Below are 20,495 nucleotides of genomic sequence, written 5' to 3' on the forward strand. Positions count from 1 at the left end.
GTACTGCACATCCCACAGGCGAGGAGGTTTGGGGCCGCCGAGGTCCAACAATGAGGACCCAACATGGCATGAGTCACAGGCTCAGGAGCTGGGACTTGGCCTAGAGCTGGGGGTACCAACGGGAGACTCAGAGTCCAGAACAAGGCTTGAATCTGTGGACCCATTTCTGTTTCCTGCCCAGGGTGAAGGCCTGCTTTGGAGGGGGTGGGGGGACAAGCCTCCAGCGTACAGATGGAGCAGGTCTTTTTCATCCTTGTATCATCAGGCACATGGCCATCGAATAGATTGAGTAATTTAGCCCAACCATTAGATCTCTCCCAACCGTTAGACTGATTACAAATTAGTAATACTTTGCTATGAACATTGCTTTATAAGTTGCTTCGTTTTCCTCTTGGGGAATGTGTTGTATATTGCCAGCTACATATGTGATCAGTTTCTTTAAAGGAGAAGTATTTTGTCTTTGATATCTTCTCCCATGACTTTTTAGAATCATACAAACTGTCATTTTTTTTTAAAGGAAGTTACTAACCAAACTCTTTGGAGACTGTTGTGACCCTGACAGACCTAACCTAGAACAATTAACACTCCATCAGTGTCCCTGTGGACTGCAGAAAGATGACAAGGGCTAAATCCCTCTTTCCATTCCTTCCTGTTTTTCTAAAAATAAAGAAAATTTCATTGCAGTGAGATCTGAATGGAGAAATAATAGTCATTTTTTCTGCATTCAGAAATAGAGGACGTAACCTCTACTTCAGCCAGCAGTTTTCAATTTCTTAGCAGTGACAATTTAAGTAAATTTCATGTGAGTGGAGGAGATCTAACTTTGTTATGATTGACAATGTGAAATTAGCCTTTTCTGCTGTTCAGATTATCTGGCATTCCTATCAGTCAGGTGGGATGTGCAGTGAGATTGCACAGCTGTGGATGTGAACCTCATGAAGTCTGCGAAGGGTTAAAAGCCACTTCCTCTGATGGATTTAAAACAGCCACCTTCATGCAGACAAGTTTTTCAAACCACCCCATTTTACATCTTTGTCAAGAGACAGTCTAGTTGCTGCGTCTTTATGTTTAGATTATATTACAGATATATTTCAGTAAACCACGAAGAGCCACCATAGATTCTAGAAGCTGACCATCTGGGCTCAAATAAATGTCTCCTGCGACACCTGTTTTATTTTATAGGCTCTGTAACCACAGTGACATCCTACAAGAAGGCCCTCAAACCTGCGGAGCCGCTGTCCTTCACCAGCTCCCTCAACTCTGCCCCGGGGGTGGCAGTGACAACAAGCAAGTCAGGTGTGACAGTCTTCCAAGTTGCTGCTGTGATGGATAGGCCCTTCTTGTTCCCAGATAAGGGTGGAAAAACACAGCTGTACACAGTCAGTTCTGTGCTGGGCACCTGGAGCATCAATTTAACTGTGGCCTCACCATCTATCTTTGTGAATGTATTTGTTTCTAATTGTTAATCGGATACATCTGCTCAATCCCTGCTCCTATATCTTGCTCAGTCCCTGCACACGTATCTGCCGAGCCCCTGCCCATAGCAACATTTTAAGGCATACTCGTGGGGAGGGAACATCGGTAAGCTCAGTATCGCATGTTCACATGACTTGGTGAACACCCAGGTGGTAGTGCAGCAGAACTGCCCGCTGGACAGGTGTCCATGGCAGATGTCCCTGCGTTTTCTAGGTCATGCTGGTGATGCAGGCCTCTGATGAGTATAGTTCTTGTACCAACAGCATCCACAAATCCTGGAAGCTCGTTAGAAATGCACGTTCTTGGGTCCCACCCCAGATCCACTGAAACAGGAGTCTGGAGGTGGGGCCCTGCTATCCGGGCCTGAATGCATGCTTACCTCTGCTCCCTCAAGTGTGAGAGTGCCGCTCCAACCATGTGCCTTCAGTGGCTCAAAAATGCGGGTGAGTGAGCGAGGTTAATCGTTTGCAGGGTGGTTGGCACATGTGAGTCATGGTTGTTTCTGAATCAGTCAGAAATCTTATCCCTTCACGCACCTTCTTGACACTCTGGGTGTCTTGTCAGGGCCTCAGAAGCTTTGTGGCAATCTGGGCTTCTGAATTAAATTCACAGCATTACAGATAGATAATATGGGTAGTGGTTTGTCCACTGCTGCCCCTGGTAGATGCCTAATTCATGAGTGCATGAATGTTACCAGTGTCCTTACCCTGATTTTTATTTGGGGGACTGACTGAAGTGAAGTCCCCTCACTGAAGTCTGTCCACACCATTTTCCAGCAGAGAACAAATGGTTGCTCAGATGTGGTCAGCCCACCTGAACAGGCCTTGTCTGGCAGGGAGAGTGAGATGGCTTTCAGGTCTGGTTGTCTTAACATCTGGCATCTACTGTCCTTTCTGTGTGTCATGCAGACTCTTTTGTGTAAGGATATAAACAGGCAGGATAACATGGTTTTCAGAGTGGAATTCGGCATAAATCCAGTGTGTATCAGGTCCCATCAGGGCATGAGGAGCCGTCAGGGTAATGGTCTCTAAAAGGACCTTGTCCCAAGAAAACGTGGCTGGTCACAGGACTCCATCCCACAGACCGCAGGGTGAGAGTCACCAGTGCTGAACGTGTTTACAGCCGCTTCCGCATCGTGCTGTGATCTCCACACTACAGAGAAGGTGGGACCTGCCCGTCCTGGTCAGTAGCTTTTCAGCTTACAGCAGTGAAGGGCAATGCATGGAAATCCTCTTTCATGTTTTTTTATCATGCAAAGTGAAGATAAAGGCAGTCTTAAAATGCCCTTTCCAAGGGTGGGAGAAGCTGGCTGGAGAGGAGTCTCTCTGGCCATTTGGTGGTTGTGTGCACTGAGGCTCTTCAGCTGGACCCCCACTTCTTTCTCACCACCTCTGTGTCTGTTGATATATTGTTTGGCATAAACCACAGTGTTGGTATGTCGCATGAAGGCATATACGAATTTATAATTCTCTCTGTGGACTGAGTTGTTAGACTAGGTGATTCATCATGTGACTCTCTTAACCTGGGCTGCCAGACTGTGGCGTGGTGATAAGATATGCCATCTCCATCGACTCGGCCCGCGTTTGTTACAGTTTCTCAACATGCATAAATAGAGCGTCCGTTCCCATTATGAGAGGTTGCATTTTCCATGACTATTGATCTACAGTTATGTATAAATCAGCCTTCCAAGAAGAAATGATCTTTCTTTATGACCAACACAAATTTTAAAATTAATATCTGGAGCCTTCGGAACTGTGTCTCTGCCACAGTCATTTTTTAAAGCCAGATAAAGAAGTCAGGAATGGTTCCTGAAGTCACTGTTATGGTCTGTTACAATCAGAATTACCCTGTGTCATGACTGAGGATGCCGTTCCTTGCACACTGATTGCCACTGGTTCCCTCTCTAGCCTCAGAAAAAGCCCCAAGTGTCTGACCTTTGAGAGACAGGCAGTCAGGTCTTAGCTGCCAGTCCTTCCTAACAGGTCTTAGTCCCGGCATCATGCTCCCCTGCCCTCTGCATGTTCACCGCCTCCTGTGCCCTTAGCACCCAGGAGGTATTCCTAGTGCTGTGCTGTGCTTAGTCGCTCAGTCGTGTCCAGCTCTTTGCCACCCCATGGATTGTAGCCCACCAGGCTCCTCTTTCCATGGGATTCTCCAGGCAGGAATACTGGAGTACGTTGCCGTGCTCTCCTCCAGGGGATCTTTCCAACCCAGGGATTGAACCCAGGTCTCCTGCATTACAGGCAAGGTATTGCTAGGTATTTCCCTAAATGGGGTATTCCTGTCTGTCAGGGACAGCCCTTAGACCGAAGCTGTCTGCTGGTCATTCCAGAAACACAGATTTGAAGAGAATCATCTACTTCTGTTTCTCAGTTGTTAGTGACATTGATGTCAGCTGGGCAGAACGGGAAGGTTCTAACAGCTTATGGACTCCTGAAAGCCTGTGAACAGAGCCATGTTTTGTGTGGCCATGGCCCTGCTTGTGCCCCTGAGCAAACCTCAGCAAGTAACATCCGTCTCTTTGCTTCATTTCCATCCAGGAAATGGGACACCTGGTCCACAGCATAGATTGGAAAGATAGATTTCTGAATTCTCTATCACAAAATGAAGGCTCTTCAAAGAAAAAAGGACAAAATCATTCCTATCATTATTATTATTGTTTTTATTGATTTTTGTTATACCTGGGATTAAGTGTTGTAAGACCTTCCTTCATGTGAAAGGCTTACTGTTACTAGTAAGTTGTTATTTTAGACAATTCTGAGTTTTTAAAATATGATGCATGTCATTTGAGGCAGTCTATTTTTAAAAAATTGTTCTTTATTGCCTCCTGGAAAAATATATTTTAACATAAAAGTGATTATTTAATCGGTTTGTCTTCTGTGGAAACCGTAATGAGACCACCCATGATTTTGTGTCTTTTCCAGGTGCAATTGTCTCTATCCGTGGCTCCTTTCAGATACATTGCCCCATTGTGCTCTCAAACTAATGCTGAAAAATTGTCAGGTTTATAGTATGTGGAGTATAGTTTGTAGAAATCTATTTTATTCTGTTTATGTTCAGCATAAAATTCAAGATATTTATTATTTTGTCTGCATTTAAAACTTTGGTCAGATTACCCATCTGTTATAAATCAGTTGTAGTTAGGAAATGCTGGTACCTTTGCTTAAATTGCAGTTTTCTCATTGGAAACCATTATAAGTGTATGAAATTAATTATAGACTTTAAAATCTATTTTTAATTAGAGGAGTATATAATTGAACTGACATCATGCTTTGTTTTTTACTTTTTATTTTTTCTGTGTGACGTTGATACTAGAAACTTAGCAAAGTGAAGTGGACAAAAGAGGAAAAAACTCCTTTAAGTCCTCTGAACTGCTCCATAGATGTCCTGATTCTGTGTGTTTGTATAGAACCAGGGGCAGGACTCCACGCAGGGCCTGCCATGGCCCAAACCTTCCTGGTTGCCGGGTGTTGGCTCAGCCGCTCAGAAGTCACAGATTCTGATGCTGTCTCTCCTCCAGAAGTTCATTTGCTTTTTGAGCCTGTGGGTTTTCTCCTTTTATGAAGCAAGTGTAATAATTACAGGAAACCTCAGCTAGTGCTTTCATGTCAGGACACAAAGAATGGTCACAGTTAGAAGAGGTGTTAGTAACCAGAGTCTTGCCTTGGCTTTGCTTCTGCAGAAATCATGTGTCTCAGTCACCAGAAGGGCTGGTGTCTGATAAGTCAGTGCATCCCAACTAATTCATCCTCATTAAACTTGTTTTCAAGTTGAGTTCAACCTAACTAAACATCCTTTCTAGATAGAAACAATTGATTTTACTCATTTTGAGAAATATACCTGCTGACTGGACTAGAATTTGACAGTGGCCCATGTGTGCGTTTTCCTAGAAAGGAAATCGCTATAAACCCAGATGCAGATACAAAGAGTAACTCATTGACATAGAACAGAACAGAGGATTTGGAAGCTTTATGACGTCGGTGAGGTCTAGATGTTACCAGGAGAAACAAGTTGCTCAAGGGGCTTCCTTCCAGACCAGCCAGGAACCTTGGAATCATCTGGGGAAATTTTTAAATAAGTTCAAGGATTCCAGTGATGCATCCCACTTTATTCAAGTCTTGGGGAAAAGCAGGGGTTAGGTCAGGCCAAATCTTAAAACAATTAAGATTTCTTTTTAAAGATTCTGAATTACACCTAGACTTCTTTCCCATTTTATTATGAAAATTTCCAAACATATAGAAAAATGAGAAAAACTGTAACATTGACATACCTACCACCCAGCTTCTACCACTGACATTTTATTACACTCCCAAATCTATTTCCCATCCATCCATCCATCAATTCCAATCTTTTTATGCATTTCCAAGTAAGTTGCACATATTAGTACACAGATTTTTAGTATATACTTTGACATGTTTTGGAGAAGGAAATGGCAACCCACTCCGGTACTCTTCCCTGAAAAATCCCATGGGCGGAGAAGCCTGGTAGGCTGCAGTCCATGGGTTTACAAAGGGTCAGACACGACTGAGCGACTTCACTTTCACTTTGACATGTTTAAACATCTAGAAAAGTCGGCGTGAATATAATAAAGTCCCACATACCCTCTCCCAGACCCACAGTTGTCAACATTTTGCTAGTCTTATTTTATCTCTTTCCCTCGCCCACACTTTTTCTTCAGTAGTTTAAAACAGACAACATTTTTTCCTCTCACAAACACATCTCTAACGTACAAGTATTTAATACTTGACCACTTAAGAAAATTCTTTGTTACCTAGTCCTTGTCACTTTGCTTTGGTTTTCTCAAAAGCAGCCTGTCTACATTTGCTGTCTTTGAATCAGGATCCAAATGATGTTCCCCGTAAACTGCTGGTTGGATTGGGATCCAGAATTATATTCCAGGCAGGTTATTCTGGCAGAATGCCATCACAGGCAGTGCTGGTCCTTCTTACTTCACCTCCTCAGGTGGCACGTGACTGCTCGTCCCTTCGTGTGTGCTTCCAGGACTGGGCTAAGGACTTGAGCACTGGCAGACGGGTGCCTCTGATTCAAAGCTTCCATTATGCAGTTTCCTCAACATTATGATCATTTCCTAGGTGCACTCATTAATTTGGACTTAGAAAACAGTGACTTTTCTAATGCAGCCCTTTGTTTGCATCTATTAATTGAAAAAACTTTTCCCATCAACTACTTGGTAACTCTGAAGTTTTTTTTTGTTTGTGTTTTTTGTTGTTGACCACAAAGGCAGGACAAATGCTTGACTCCATCCCTTTCCTTAACCAGTTTCCAGAATAACAAATTGTTTCTCTAGCAGCATCCAAAGGTTGGTTTATTGATACTTTGGTGGTAAAAACACACATAAACATAAAATTTACCACCTTAACCCTTTGAAGTGTACAGTTCAGTAGCATTAAGTACATTCACATTTTTGTGCATCAGATCTCTAGAGCTTTGTCGTCTTACAGAACTGGAGCTCTGTCCCCATTAAACAAGTCCCCAGTCCTCCTTCCCCTAGCCCCTGGCAGCCACCACTCTACTCTGCTTCTGAATTTGACTATTCTCGGCATCTTATGTTAGTGGAATCATACTGCTTTTTTGTGAATGGCTTATATAACAGAGTAGAACGTCATGTTGTAGTACATCTATGTTGTAATCTGTGACAAAGATTTCCTTCCTTTTCAAGGCTGAATCCAAAGGTTTTTTATTATTTATCTTTTAAATGAAGTCATGTATTTTTATACATCCCCTGCGTTCCAGTCCATGTTAGTAACTGTTCTTTTGGCTCTCACGCTGTCTCATCTTTGGCCAGTGGGTGCCTCTTTGGCACAACTGCTGAGGCCTGTTCACACAACTCAGGGTCTGAGAGCTTCCTCCCTTCCTGGGACAAGGTGCTCTAGGCTCATCTGATGTGTTTCCTGCCCCCGGCCTAAAATACAGCACATTTTTCTTCCGTTTAGTATCTAAATATGATATTATAGGCAGCAATATAGGCTTACGTTGGACTTTTTCCTAATAGTAACTTATTTTAAAAAATGAAAGCAGTGCAAGAGTACAATAAGAATAAACTAATTGAGGTGGAGATATGAACTGTTGTTTTTCTTTACCTTTAAGAGGAGCCTGACCGCCTCTGCACTAGTTAGAAACAGTGACCAGACATCAGAATTGCTCTGAGAGCCTTAAAGAAAGTCTCAATTTGCTGGGTTCCCCGCCCCCCGCCAGACTAACTAGTTTTCCTGAACTCCGAAGCAATGGCATGAAGTACCTAGGTGATGCAAAACCCCCCAGGTGGTCCTAGGGTGCAGACAGAGTTGAGAATGCTCATCTATCAATGATATTGTAACTAAAATAAAATGAAAGTTACCCTGCAAAAAGAAACCTGAACTCTGGAAATACCCTTATCCCAGATTATATTATGTTCCAGACTTTTCTCTGTAAACTGTCTTCTAGCATGATTGTGGGGACCTTTAACAATACAGGAGACTCATAAGTCACCCAGCATTGCACTTGTCTAATGGGACTCCTAATTGTGTTTTATAGGTTTGAACAAGCACCAGCCTCAGACTTATTAAGGACACGATCGGGTCAGCATATTGCCGCCCTGAAAGGACATGATACTTCTGTCCAAGAAGAGAAAGTAGGGAAGCTGTCTGAAGTTTTCCTGGTCAATAGACTGGACCAGAGGACAAAGGTTAGTACTTTTTATTCTTTAAGTTTCAAATTGTACAAGTTAGTCATTTGAGGAAATAGTTAACATCCTTAACAATGATTAATATATTTGAAAAATGTAAATTGTAAGTGAGCTTTTGTGGTTAGTTGGATGAACTTTGATCTCAGACTTTTTGCGGAGTGTTTTGTCTAGGCATTTCAGGTCCTTTCTTATGTAAGGTTAGTTAACCCTGGGCCTGGAGGTAACCTAATTAAACATACCTACCGCAACATTTGTCCAGGGAACTTAGGAGCCTCTTGGAGAATTCTGATTTTCTTTCTCTACACCATCCTTTAAACATACTGTGTGGTCATTTTTGTCAACTCAGCAAATGTGTATTCGTCCACGTCTGTGGATTAGGCAGCAGCCCAGATCCACGGCGGGGGAGAGAGAAATCCCATGTGGCCCCTCTTCTGGGGAATGGCAGAGTGGGTGTCCGCAGTAGGAACATGGCAGAGGACTTAGACCCTCCAGAAGGGGAGCCAGGCATCTGGAGAAGCAGGGAAGGCAGACCTGATAACTGAGAGAGCTGAGGGGCATGCGAAGGTGACCCTGAAAAGCCCGGCAGGATTTCAGCAGGCTCCGAGGGGGTGGGTGACGGACTTAGGGGCCAAAGAACAGGTCAAGAAAGTGCACACTTTCCCGGGAAACGGAGCCATTGTCGTGGCTGAGGAGCAGACTACACCTGGGGACAGGGACCAGAAGTTGTACAGGGTCTGGCCCAGCTCAGGAGAGGTGTTCACGGGTTCAGCAGAGTTTGGGAAGCTGCAGAGCCCCTTGAGCTGGGCTGCAGGAGGGGCCTCGAGGAATTTAGTCCCCATGGACTGGGAAGGGGACAGCCAAGGATGCACCCAGCCGTGGTTCAGCAGGACAGTCGGGAGTGGACTGAGCACTTGGCACAGGTAGAGCGGGTCATGCTGGACCAGAGTCATGGAGCCAGTTCCCAGGGAGGTGCGGTGGGTGGGGCTCGAGGGCAGAAATTCAGGTCTAGAGTGGCCCATCTAGCTAGTGGATCTTATCCCTAACCAAGGATCCAACTTAGGCCGAGGCAGTGAGAGCATGGAGTCCCAACCTTTGCGCCACCAGGGAATTCCCTCCAAGTATGTGTTTTCATCCTTACACATGCTTAACTCGCTATATAACATAGAGTTTTCTGGCTTTAATACTTCTTTATTTTGATTATGTACAAAGTTCAGGATTCCACAGGAGCCCCCTCTGGAGGCAGTCCTTGCCCCTCTGTCCCAAAGCTACAGCCTGTTTTGCAGCGCTGTCCAGAGCCTGTGTTGCCCTCCAGCCTTTCAGAGCACCTTCAGCCCTGCCCAACACCCCCTCCCCCAGCTCTCTAAATTAGAAAAGAGTAGAAGGACTTTTTAAAAAGCATTTCACACACACACACATGGAGCAGCACAGTGAAGCCACCGACCCATGTCTGCATGGATGTTACCCCTGCACTCTGCAGTTCCCCACCCTTCACCCTCCCCTCTCCTCTGCTCCTGCCTCTGCTCCTACCCTTGCTCTTCTCTCCCTCCTGCCTCCTTTCTCCCCATTCTTCTCCTTCCAGAATGGATTATTGCAGGTAGAGATACAGCCCCTGGGCGCCCCTCACAGATCCTGCCCTTTGCAAAGGTAACCTTGTGCACATCCTTCCTGAACACATTTTCATTTTACTGTGCTGCATGTGACTCAGTAACTAACCCTCAGTTTTGTCTTGTTTGCGGTATGTCATTGTCCGTGTAAATGTTCTTGAAGAAAGAACTGTGTTCTTTAGGAAGAACAGAACCATTGCTTTTTAGATTCTTTTTCGTATCTATTGATAAATGTAGATCTTAGTAAGGATTTTGTTTTCAGGTTTTATTACCCATTGTATTTAGTTCTGTTTTGTAACAACATTGTTTTCCATTCATACTCACTGCAGATACGCTATATCTCAGTCACATCAAGGGCAAAATAAGCATTGGTCTACAGTATTGCCATTTACCATCTCCTTGTCTATTTTTTTAAGATGTTGTTTATATTAGAAAACATATTCCAAGTTCCAGACAACCAGTTCACTCATAATTTTTCAAATAATATACTCCATAATTAATAGGAAGAGGGGTGCCCAATTGATAGCTCATTAGTCAAATAACCTTCTACCTCCCCTAGTAGGTATTTTGTTCCTTTTTAAATCACCATCTAGTGACAACCATAAAAATTACCAATAAATAAATGACAAAATCCATCCTTATAAATAGAAGCAAGCAGGCAGTTTCTAAATAGGTTGTGACTGAAAAAAAGCACAGCCCTAAAGACTCGCCCACCCGAGTGACATGGGCAGGACAAGCCTGGCAGATGTGAGGACGGGATGCATTTCTGGGCTCTAGGACCGTTAGAGTCACAAATCGGCACAGTCAAGTGTCTCTGAGTTGTTGTCCTGTATTCACAGTTATATATTCAGTGAATAATGTGGTTAAATATTTCTCTGTAGATAAAATTCTTAAAAGTAAGAGATTTTCAAAATTTAAGAAAGCTCTAGTAGAAATCACTTGATTAAGAGTCTAATGAAGCTGAGAAATATTTACTTTGATCTCTTGGGTAAATGGCTAATTAAACAGCCATATGTAAATGATGTTTACCTGTGGGTCCCTTGCCATCAGCTGGAGTCAATCCCGTCTCTTGAGTAAATACATCATTAAAGCCGCCGAAACTCGGATTATGTCCTCCCGAGACCAGATAAGATCCACAGCACCCGCATAACCTATTAGGCAATTACATAATTGAGCTGCATGCTTTTAAATCAGGAAAATCTGTAATTACTCTATGTGGAAAAAAAAAATGAGTTGGGTGCTTCATTAAAATACCAAGTACCTTAATACTGCTTTTCTCCTAAGGGGTGCCTGCTTCCACCCAGGGAAGCATCCACAGGCAGAGCAGCCCAGCCACCAGTGTCACTCACAGAGCAGGTGGGTGCAGCCTCGAGAGTCCCTGCCCCCTCCCCAGATGGTGGCCTGGGCTTCCATCCTCCTCTCTTGACTACTCCTTCACTGGCTCCTGTGAATACTTCCCTTTCCCTCTCATTGCTACTTTGATACCATCTCCTTCCTGTCCTGTAACTCACATACAGCTTCAGTGATGACACTTGTACTTCTGTTTGGACACTGAGCAATTACTTCTGGTGTGCCAGGTTCTTGAGGAAGGGTCAGTTAAATCTGTGTATGAGGGGAACAGCCACGCTGTCACCTTCCCTGGTTTTTCATTCTCTTGCTCTTCTGTATCTGCATTAATAACACTGAATTCCATATGGAGGTTTTTTATTTTATTAAGTGTTTTCACATTCATTTTCTCTCTGTACCACCCATTGCAGAAACCATATTCTTGTAGAGTTAGCATATATTTTCTTTTTCTAAAAAACATAGCAGGAAAAAAACAAACTTGAAATATTAAGGTAAACAGAAAGAAGACAAGACAACTGCCTATTACTCAGCTTTCTGTATAGAACTTTGTTGACACTGAGATGTGTGGTCTTTAATATTTAATATATTGACAAACATGGGTTGTGCTGTGTGTGTGGACGGCCTCCATGACCTGCCCCCCACACCGTGTCACAGGGGAAACCTCCTTTCACACCATTACATGCTCTCCATCCTTTCTGACAGTTGCACAGAAACCCCTTCCACTGTCTCTTTAACCAGACTCCTGGTGTTGAACATTTTACGTTGTTTTTAATTTCTTCTCTAGTGAAAAAGTTTCAGAGAATATCTGAGAGCTCAGTTTTTTACAGATTCTCAGGCTGATTCCTGAGAATGAGTTCCTAGATGTAGATCTCTTAGGTCAGAGGGTCTGTGCATCTCCCAGCCTTCTGCTCTGCACTGCTAGAACTCACCCTGGCAGGGTCATAGCTTACCAGGAATGGATGAAAATATCAGTTTTCTGCACTGTTTATGAAACCGGATATCATCAACCTTTTTTGAACACCAAATTTAGAAGTGCAGATGACAGCCAATTTTTTTGTGTGTTCATTTTACACAAATGCAGTGACAAATAGATTCAAGGGATTAGATCTGATAGAGTGCCTAAAGAACCATGGACAGAGGTTCATGACATAGTACAGGAGGCAGTGATCAAGACCATCCCCAAGAAAAAGAAATGCAAAAAAGGCAAAATGGTTGTCTGAAGAGGCCTTACCAATAGCTGAGAAAAGAAGAGAGGCGAAAGGCAAGGGAGAAAAGGAAAGATAGACCCATTTGAATGCAGCGTTCCAAAGAATAGCAAGGAAAGATAAGAAAGCCTTCCTCAGTGATCAGTGCAAAGAAATAGAGGAAAACAGTAGAAAGGGAAAGACTAGAGATCTCTTCAAGAAAATTAGAGATACCAAGGGAACATTTCATGCAAAGATGGGCACAATAAAGGACAGAAATGGTATGAACCTAACAGAAGCAGAAGATATTAAGAAGAGGTGGCAAAAAAAAAAAAAAAAGAAGAGGTGGCAAGAATACACAGAAGAACTATACAAAAAAGATCTTCACGACCCAGATAACAATGATGGTGTGATCACTCACCTAGAGCCAGACATCCTGGAATGCAAAGTCAAGTGCGCCTTAGGAAGCATCACTACGAACAAAGCTGGTGGAGGTGAGGGAATTCCTTGAGCTATTTCAAATCCTAAAAGATGATGCTGTGAAAGTGCTGCATTCAGTATGCCAGCAAATTTGGAAAACTCAGCAGTGGCCACAGGACTGGAAAAGGTCAGTTTTCATTCCAATCTCAAAGAAAGGCAATGCCAAAGAATGCTCAAGCTACCACACAATTGCACTCATCTCACACTCTTGCAAAGTAATGCTCAAAATCTTCCAAGTCAGACTTCAACAGCACTTAAACCGTGAACTTCCAGGTTTTCAAGCTGGATTTAGAAAAGGCAGAGGAATTAGAGATCCAATTGCTAATATCCGTCAGATCATTGAAAAAGCAAGAGAGTTCCAGAAGTACATCTACTTCTGGTTTATTGACTATGCCAAAGCCTTTGTGTGTATCACAACAAACTGTGGAAAATTTTTCAAGAGATGGGAATACCAGACCACCTTACCTGCCTCCTGAGAAACCTGTGTGCAGGTCAAGAAGCAACAATTAGAACTGGACATGGAACAACAGACTGGTTCCAAACTGGGAAAGGAGTCCATCAAGGCTGTATATTGTCACCCTGCTTTTTTAACTTATATGCAGAGTACATCATGAGAAATGCTGGACTGGATAAAGCACAAGCTGGCGTCAAAATTGCTGGGAGAAATACCAATAACCTCAGATATGCAGATGACACCACCGATATGGCAGAAAGCAAGGAGAAACTAAAGAGCTCATCACTCTTTAGTGATCTTTCATCAATTTGTTGATGAAAGTGAAAGAGGAGAGTGGAAAAGTTGACTTAAAACTCAACATTCAGAAAATTAAGATCATGACATCTGGTCCTATCACTTCATAGCAAATAGATGGGGAAACAGTGGAAACAGTGACAGACTTTATTTTGGGGGGCTCCAAAATCACTGCAGATGGTGACTGCAGCCATGAAATTAAAAGGCACTTGCTCCTTGGAAAAAGTTATGACCAACGTAGAAAGCATATTAAAAAGCAGAGACATTACTTTGCCAACACAGGTCCATCTAGTCAAAGCTATGGTTTTTCCAGTTGTCATGTGTGGGTGTGAGAGTTGGACTATTAGGAAAGTTGAGCACTGAAAAGTTGATGCTTTTGAACTGTGGTATTGGAGAAGACTCTTGAGAGTCCCTTGGACAACAAAGAGATCCAACCAATCCATCCTAAAGGAAATCAGTCCTGAATATTCTTTGGAAGGACTGAAGCTGAAACTCCAATACTTTGCTTACCTGATGGAAAGAACTGACTCCTTAGAATAGACCCTGATGCTGGGAAAGATTGATGGTGGGAGGAGATGGGGATGACAGAGGATGAGATGGTTGGATGGCATCACTGACTCAATGGACATGAGTTTGAGTAAACTCTGGGAGTTGGTGATGGGCAGGGAGTGCAGCAGTCCATGGGGTCACAAAGAGTTGGACACAACTGAGCGACTGAACTGAACTGACCTTTATATTACAACTGAGATCAGACTTTTTCCCCTCTTTGTTTGTTAGCCTTTTGTATTTCTTCTTTTTTAATTTGCCAGTTCATGTTCTTTGTTCATTTTTCTATCAGGTTAGTCATATTTTTTCTTACTGAGAACTCCCTGTTCTTACTGAGAACTCTTTTGAGAACTCCCTGTATAAATTTTTGCTGTTTGTTATAATAGTTTGAGCAGTTTGATTTTCATCTTTCACTTTTCTTAATGGTGTTTGGATACAAGCCTCTTCCATTAATATCTTCATTTATTGATTTCTGCATTTGAATATCACAATTGCTAAGTTTGGGGATATAAATTTAGAGTTAGCCTAGGTGACTCTTAGGGTTCTAGACTTAGAAAGATCTGCATTTAAACTGAACTTTGAGAAAATCCTAGAAGAATTGAGGCAATTAACTCTAGGTGTCCTGCTGAATGTAATTCATAGGATGATTTATGTTCCTTGAGTTCTGAAATATGGAGATGTCTTCCTCACTCATCCTGCAGATAGTGAATACCTTGGCATTGAGTTTTTAAGTGCTTTCTCCTGGCTCCTGGGGAAGTTAGAACAGTGAGGAGCTAGTTCATTGGTATTGACTTAGGCTGCAGACTGCTAAAAACCATGAGACAGTATCTAGCCCCCACCCCACCCCTCCTCACTGTACCAGACTGGCTCCAAATGTATGAGAGGAGAGAAAGCCTTTATTGCCTAATGGATCAGATGGAACCCAAGCATGGGCCATTCATAAGCACCATCAGGAGATCCATCTATGGTGAAGTTTTCAGATAGAAGGTCTCACTTTGCAGAGCCCTTCAGTCCCAGGTGGCACATGCATGGCAGTTTGTTCACTTTCCTCTGGGCTTTGGTTCCTTTGCAGGTATGGGTTCATGTTGTCAGTGTCACTCTGCAAACTCCTTCTGTCTGGGGCCTTCTTAGAAATGCACCCTTTCAAAGATCTGCAAACAGTACATCTTGAGTAGGTATCACAGGTGTTCTTCCTGATTCTGCATAAGTTGTTTCTGACTGATCCTTTGAATGGACCTTCTGACCCATCCTGAGGCTGACTTGTTTCTGTCCCAGCTTGTCATGATTCCCTCCCTGTGAGGGCCTTATCTTGTGGATGCCCCTGCAGATGTCCCACTGGGCAGATCTGCTGCCCTCTCTGTTGGCCTCATGGTCCAGCAGAGTCAGATCAACCATTCTCATGCTGTGATTTGACCATCCATCGAAACCTGTATAGATATAAAGTACTTATCTCTGACGACTTACCTCTGGAATTATCTTTAAATGTTCCTATCAAAAAGCTAAGAGAAATCCCAGAGATATGAGTATGAAGTAGTAAAGATAAATGGGATAAAATATACAAAATAAATGAAACCTGTAGAGTGCCCAACACTTACCATGGTTAAAATTTTTAAAAAAGGGCTCCAGGTAGAGATGATGGCATTGATGGTCCTCTCACCAAGCTTACAAGGGGTTGTTAGAAAGATGTTTGTAGCTATAATACTTTAGTCTGTGTTCTTTTGAAGCCCAGGTGGAACCCAGTTGAAGCAAAAGAAGTTCTTGTAGGAAAGGGATGTGCAAAACAGATAGCTCATGTGTCATCAGCAGGCACTAGTGAGAAGTTGTCTCAGTCACTGACCATCCAGGATAGTCTCCTCTGTCTGCACATTGCACAATAGAAAGTGTAGATTTCTACCTTCAACAGGCTTTTAACAACTTTATTCTTAAACCATGGGTTCAGACAGTGGCTACTGTGAAGTCACACCAAGAAATTATCAGTTACAGCTATTGCGTGAGATAATACAAAGAAGAAATACATATTTGAGGCCCTGTTAGAATGTTTGGATTATTTTAAATATCAGGAAAAGGAAATTACAGCTTTAACTACAGAGACTAGGCCAATTCTTTTCATTCATCTTCTGAAATGCCTTCCATATAGCCAGGGTTATTGGGTGCACAGAGGAGGCTCCTGCTCCCTACAGGAACAGATTTGATTAGATCAGGATTGATGGAGATCTCGAAATGAGGGGAAGGCCAAAGGCAAGCGCCTCACTGGAATGTCCAGGCCAATAACAGTGGCCTTAGCCAAACTCACCACACTCAGTCGTTGAGGTTCTGCCTTAGTGGTTCTCCTTGTCAAAGCTTCACGTCCTTTCATGTTGATGACAAGCCAAGAGTAGAATCTTCCCCTTTGTTCAGTCGACACTAACATTGTTACCACTTCGCGCTTGGATAGAAGATGGCCCGAGAGGCTGTGCCCAGCTCCCTCTTCACATTCACTTGCAGGGTCTCAGGTGCATTCCCCACACGGTGGGTTTACTGCTGCTATCATGTCCCAGGGAGAGGTCAGCACCGCTAAGCAATCTTCCACTCCAAATGGGGGAGAGAGAGACATGTGCCTTGGCAGCCAGACAGTGACATTGTGTTGGTTGTTCAGCTCTAGTCACCAGTGTATTTTTAATTCTTGAGGGAGGAATGCTGACCCAGACGTGAAGTATTTCGATATTAACCTGTCCTATTTTTACCACATTTTCTCTACGTCTCACGTTGGCTGTGGTCAGATCTCTGCCCACCTCCCTGCCCCAGACACTTGGGGTGACACGGGTAAGACCGTTCCATGCCTGGAGGAAGCAGACAGGCTGTGTGGCCACTGAGTTTCCTGAGCTCCCTGGCAGACTTGGTGGCAAAGTGCAGAGCATCCATATCCTTGACTGAAGGTTACGGTTTCCAGCGAGGTCAGGTCTCTCTTTGCTTCAGTGTACCCTCCTCAGCCCCCAAGTCCTTCCACAATCCTCCTTTTGGGGAAAGTTTGGGGGTCATTTCTTGAAGTATGAGGATACTGTAAGGTCACATTTTTCCAAATCTCCTCAATCCAAACCAACTCTGTCTCATGTGCCTGAAAGACAGAATTCAGGCCATGAGAGAATGGATCTGGGATGTACCACCTGGATTAACCGAGTTAGTCACGGCTCACACACATCCTTCCCAAGGATCTTCCCTTACAGAAGATTCAGTCCCCAGAAAACATCTCCTTGTGAGTGTAAATTATCGTGAAGAATTCAATTATGCTGGAAAATAGCCTAGTGTTACTTTATCTTGAAGATATTTTCATTTAACCTACATGAAAATGTAGGAGACAAATCTCAAGTAAAGCTTGACGTAAAATAGTATTTGAAAGCTGATCTCTGAGACCAAGGAGAGTGTGACCACAGTTTGTTAATTTTTTGTACTTTTCTTTTAAACACTCCAGGCAACTGCGTTATTGAAAAAAGATCTCACAGAAGAGCATGACAACAGGTCGGCTGTTGACAGCAGCAAGTCATCTTGCAGTTTGCCATCTACTCAGAGTGATGAAAGTGGAATGAGGAATGGAAAACCCACTCTGTGGCCCAAAGGTGTTCCTACAAGGGAACAAGGTAGCTATTGTTAAGGGTTCATTCACAGCAAAACTGCACTCAGAATCAGCGTGCCACCCTCTTTCTCAAAGTGTGCCCATAAAATAAAGCTGCTGAGCAATGCCTGTGATTCAGTATGCATGATACATTACTCGTTTTATACCATCTTCCACTTCAGGAAAACACCTGAAGTATGAGAAGAATGGGAAACCTAATTGGAGGTCTTCAGTTCTGCTGAATTTGCAATAAAATTAGTTTTTATAAAGCTATGAAATATTAACAATTAACAGTTGACATTAGGTACTTTTTTGATCATCCTGCAAAGGTGGAGATGATTCCATTAAAATGAATTCCATGAAGTACTGTGAAGTTTTTTATATCACTTAATAGAATTTACTCATAATTAGTAAATATTCTTTTAAATTATAATACAGCCTTATAAAAGTCTAAACAAATGATTAGGAATCAATGAATTTATGACCCCCCCAAATTTTATTACCAGTTTTTAGTCTCTAGAAATGGTGATTATTTTAGTGTTACTGGTGAGATGTGCCAGGAAACCACTGTCAGCTGCCTGGGACGTGAGCTGCCCAGATGTGGTCAGAAGTCGATGACATGTGCTGGACCTGATGCCCACATATGTTAAGCCCCACCCAAATCTGATAGATGTCAGGCTAAATTATTTTGCATGAAAGCAGTGTAGAGACACCGTGGCTTTTGAATAGGCTTTCTTCTAGGCACAGTGTATTTCAGACAAGAAATAAACTAACCAAAAAGAGAAGGTGGGAAGCAGGGCAGTTAAAAGGAATGGCAACTAAAAAACCAAAGGCCAATTCCATCAGTATAACCTTGAAATACATTGTTATTATCACTTGTTCCGTTTTTAGAAGATGAGAGCACCCATGAGAGCACTGAAGAAAGCGTGGCAGCGAGGATGCCCATCACAGGTAAGTTCATGGCTGCCTGAGGACCTGGGCTTCTACTCTCTTCTGTAACCAAAACAGTTTAGGTTAGTGTTTGTGGACTCCGCCAAGAGCAGGCAGATTCAGTGACCATGTGCTGGAGCAGGGGCTCCAACCTGAGAGTGTGGTGAGCTTAGGTTAACACAAACGGAGGTGGAAAATACTCAGGTCTGCTGAGTCCTTCAGAATTGTTGCACATATATACTTGCGAGCGTCCCACCCCCACGAGCCTTTCAGCACCAGCCTCTGTGTGTAAAGGCCAGTCCCCATGGGGACACCAGTCATTAAATGGCCAACTACAGATGTGTCTGATTTCCTCTATTCTTTCCTGTTATAATTGACTGTATCATTATAAAAAAAAGCAGAAAAAAAAGTGCCAGACAGGAAGCTTGCCTGTGTCTCAGTTACAAAGCCCATCTGATCAATTACAAATTTTAGCAGTAAGGTTTCGTTAAGATCTGTTAAGATTTCTGCACATGTATTCGGCTTGTTTAGATGAAATCTGAATGTCATTACTTTTTTTAGTTTTAGAATATCAACAGCAGCAATTAGTATTCTGATCAGAATTCTATTTGTCATACATCTAAATTTACTAGTACCTTATTTTGTAAAGTGGTATGCTACTTCATTATAAATTCAAAGGTCTGACTTTAAATATTTATACAAGTAAATACACCATTGTACCGAGGTACTGAGGCATGCATCTGCATATGAGTTAGTTTTGTTGTTTATCAGCAAAGAGAACGGTTTCTTTTATGGCAGTAGGATTCATGGCCTGATGATGAATTCTGAACCCATGTGTCTGCAATGAACTCCGATTTTGAAAAAGGAGTTTATAGTGGAGCAATTATTGTATATGTTCTGCATCAGATAATATTTCACTCCAAAATACAGAGGTTTTCTTTTCCTTGAAATGTTTTCCCAGTGATATATTTATTGGATTTTTATTCTTCATTTTGAGAAAACTCTGATAGAGTTCTCTGTTTGTTTGTTTATTAGTAGAATTAATAAAAGCGTAGATGTTCCCAAACTACAGACATCCAAAAGGTCATTTGGGTACTTTTCTTTTGCATCTGCCTTTGAGTGCAGGATATCTCATGACCTCTGAATTTGCTTCAGATAGAATCAAAAGGACTTGTTGGGGAACCAGGAAGTCCCTTTGTCTCCTGTCGATCCCTGGTCTGCTCAGCATTCTTTCCAGACACCCCTTGTGGTGAGTCAGTATCCCCACATTAGTACTGGTGTGATTTTCCCAGAGGACTTTTTAACCGAGGGAGAGCTGGCACATAACATCATACCCATGTCAGGTGCAGAGCGTGATGAGTCACTGTGCGTAGACATTGCAGGATGTTGGGTCAGCCTCACGAGTGTCTGTCACCACATGTCATTACAGGTTTTCTTTCTTTTACTGAGAACTTTTAAGGTTTCCTCTCTCAGCAGTGTTTAGGTACACAGTCCTGTGGTGTTAGCTATAGTCACCTCGCTGTGCATTCGATCCCCGGGACTTACTGATTTTATAACCAGAAGTCTGCCCTTTCACCCCATCACCCGTGTCACTCACCCCCACCCCCGTAACTGCCAGTGTGTCCTCTGTATATCTCAGAATTTCCTAGTAAGAGAAGAGATAGTTAAGTATCAGTGTTTCACATATTTCTTCTCTTCACTTAAGAAGAGGTGTGATGTGCCTCAAAGGAATACAGGTTATTTGCCATGAAGATTTTTTTTTGTAAGAAATTATAATTTCAGCAATCTGTCATTGATCTGTCAATAGTTGGCAGCTAAAAAAATAAAAGCTTTGTGCCTATTATAGGCCAAAGAAGTAGACATAAAATAACCTGGAAAATGTGAGAAAGCTGTCCGAAGCATCTTC

The 20,495-nt window shown here is 42.8% G+C and overlaps 1 protein-coding gene across 5 annotated transcripts in view; it reads left to right on the forward strand.

The window, feature by feature from the left end:
* Positions 1-20,495, forward strand: part of KIZ (kizuna centrosomal protein) — an 89,001-nt gene that overhangs the window by 46,110 nt on the left and 22,396 nt on the right. For 4 of the 5 annotated variants that reach the window (XM_065921325.1, XM_065921327.1, XM_065921326.1 and 1 more), the window contains 4 exons: positions 1,183-1,296; positions 8,011-8,161; positions 17,519-17,684; positions 18,551-18,610. In XM_065921325.1, the coding sequence (XP_065777397.1) occupies positions 1,183-1,296; positions 8,011-8,161; positions 17,519-17,684; positions 18,551-18,610 (491 nt within the window). The remainder of the gene's footprint in view (positions 1-1,182; positions 1,297-8,010; positions 8,162-17,518; positions 17,685-18,550; positions 18,611-20,495) is intronic. The other variant, XM_065921328.1, reaches the window with a different exon arrangement.

The sequence above is a fragment of the Muntiacus reevesi genome, chromosome 2 (assembly GCF_963930625.1).
Source record: "Muntiacus reevesi chromosome 2, mMunRee1.1, whole genome shotgun sequence".
NCBI lineage: Eukaryota > Metazoa > Chordata > Mammalia > Artiodactyla > Cervidae > Muntiacus > Muntiacus reevesi.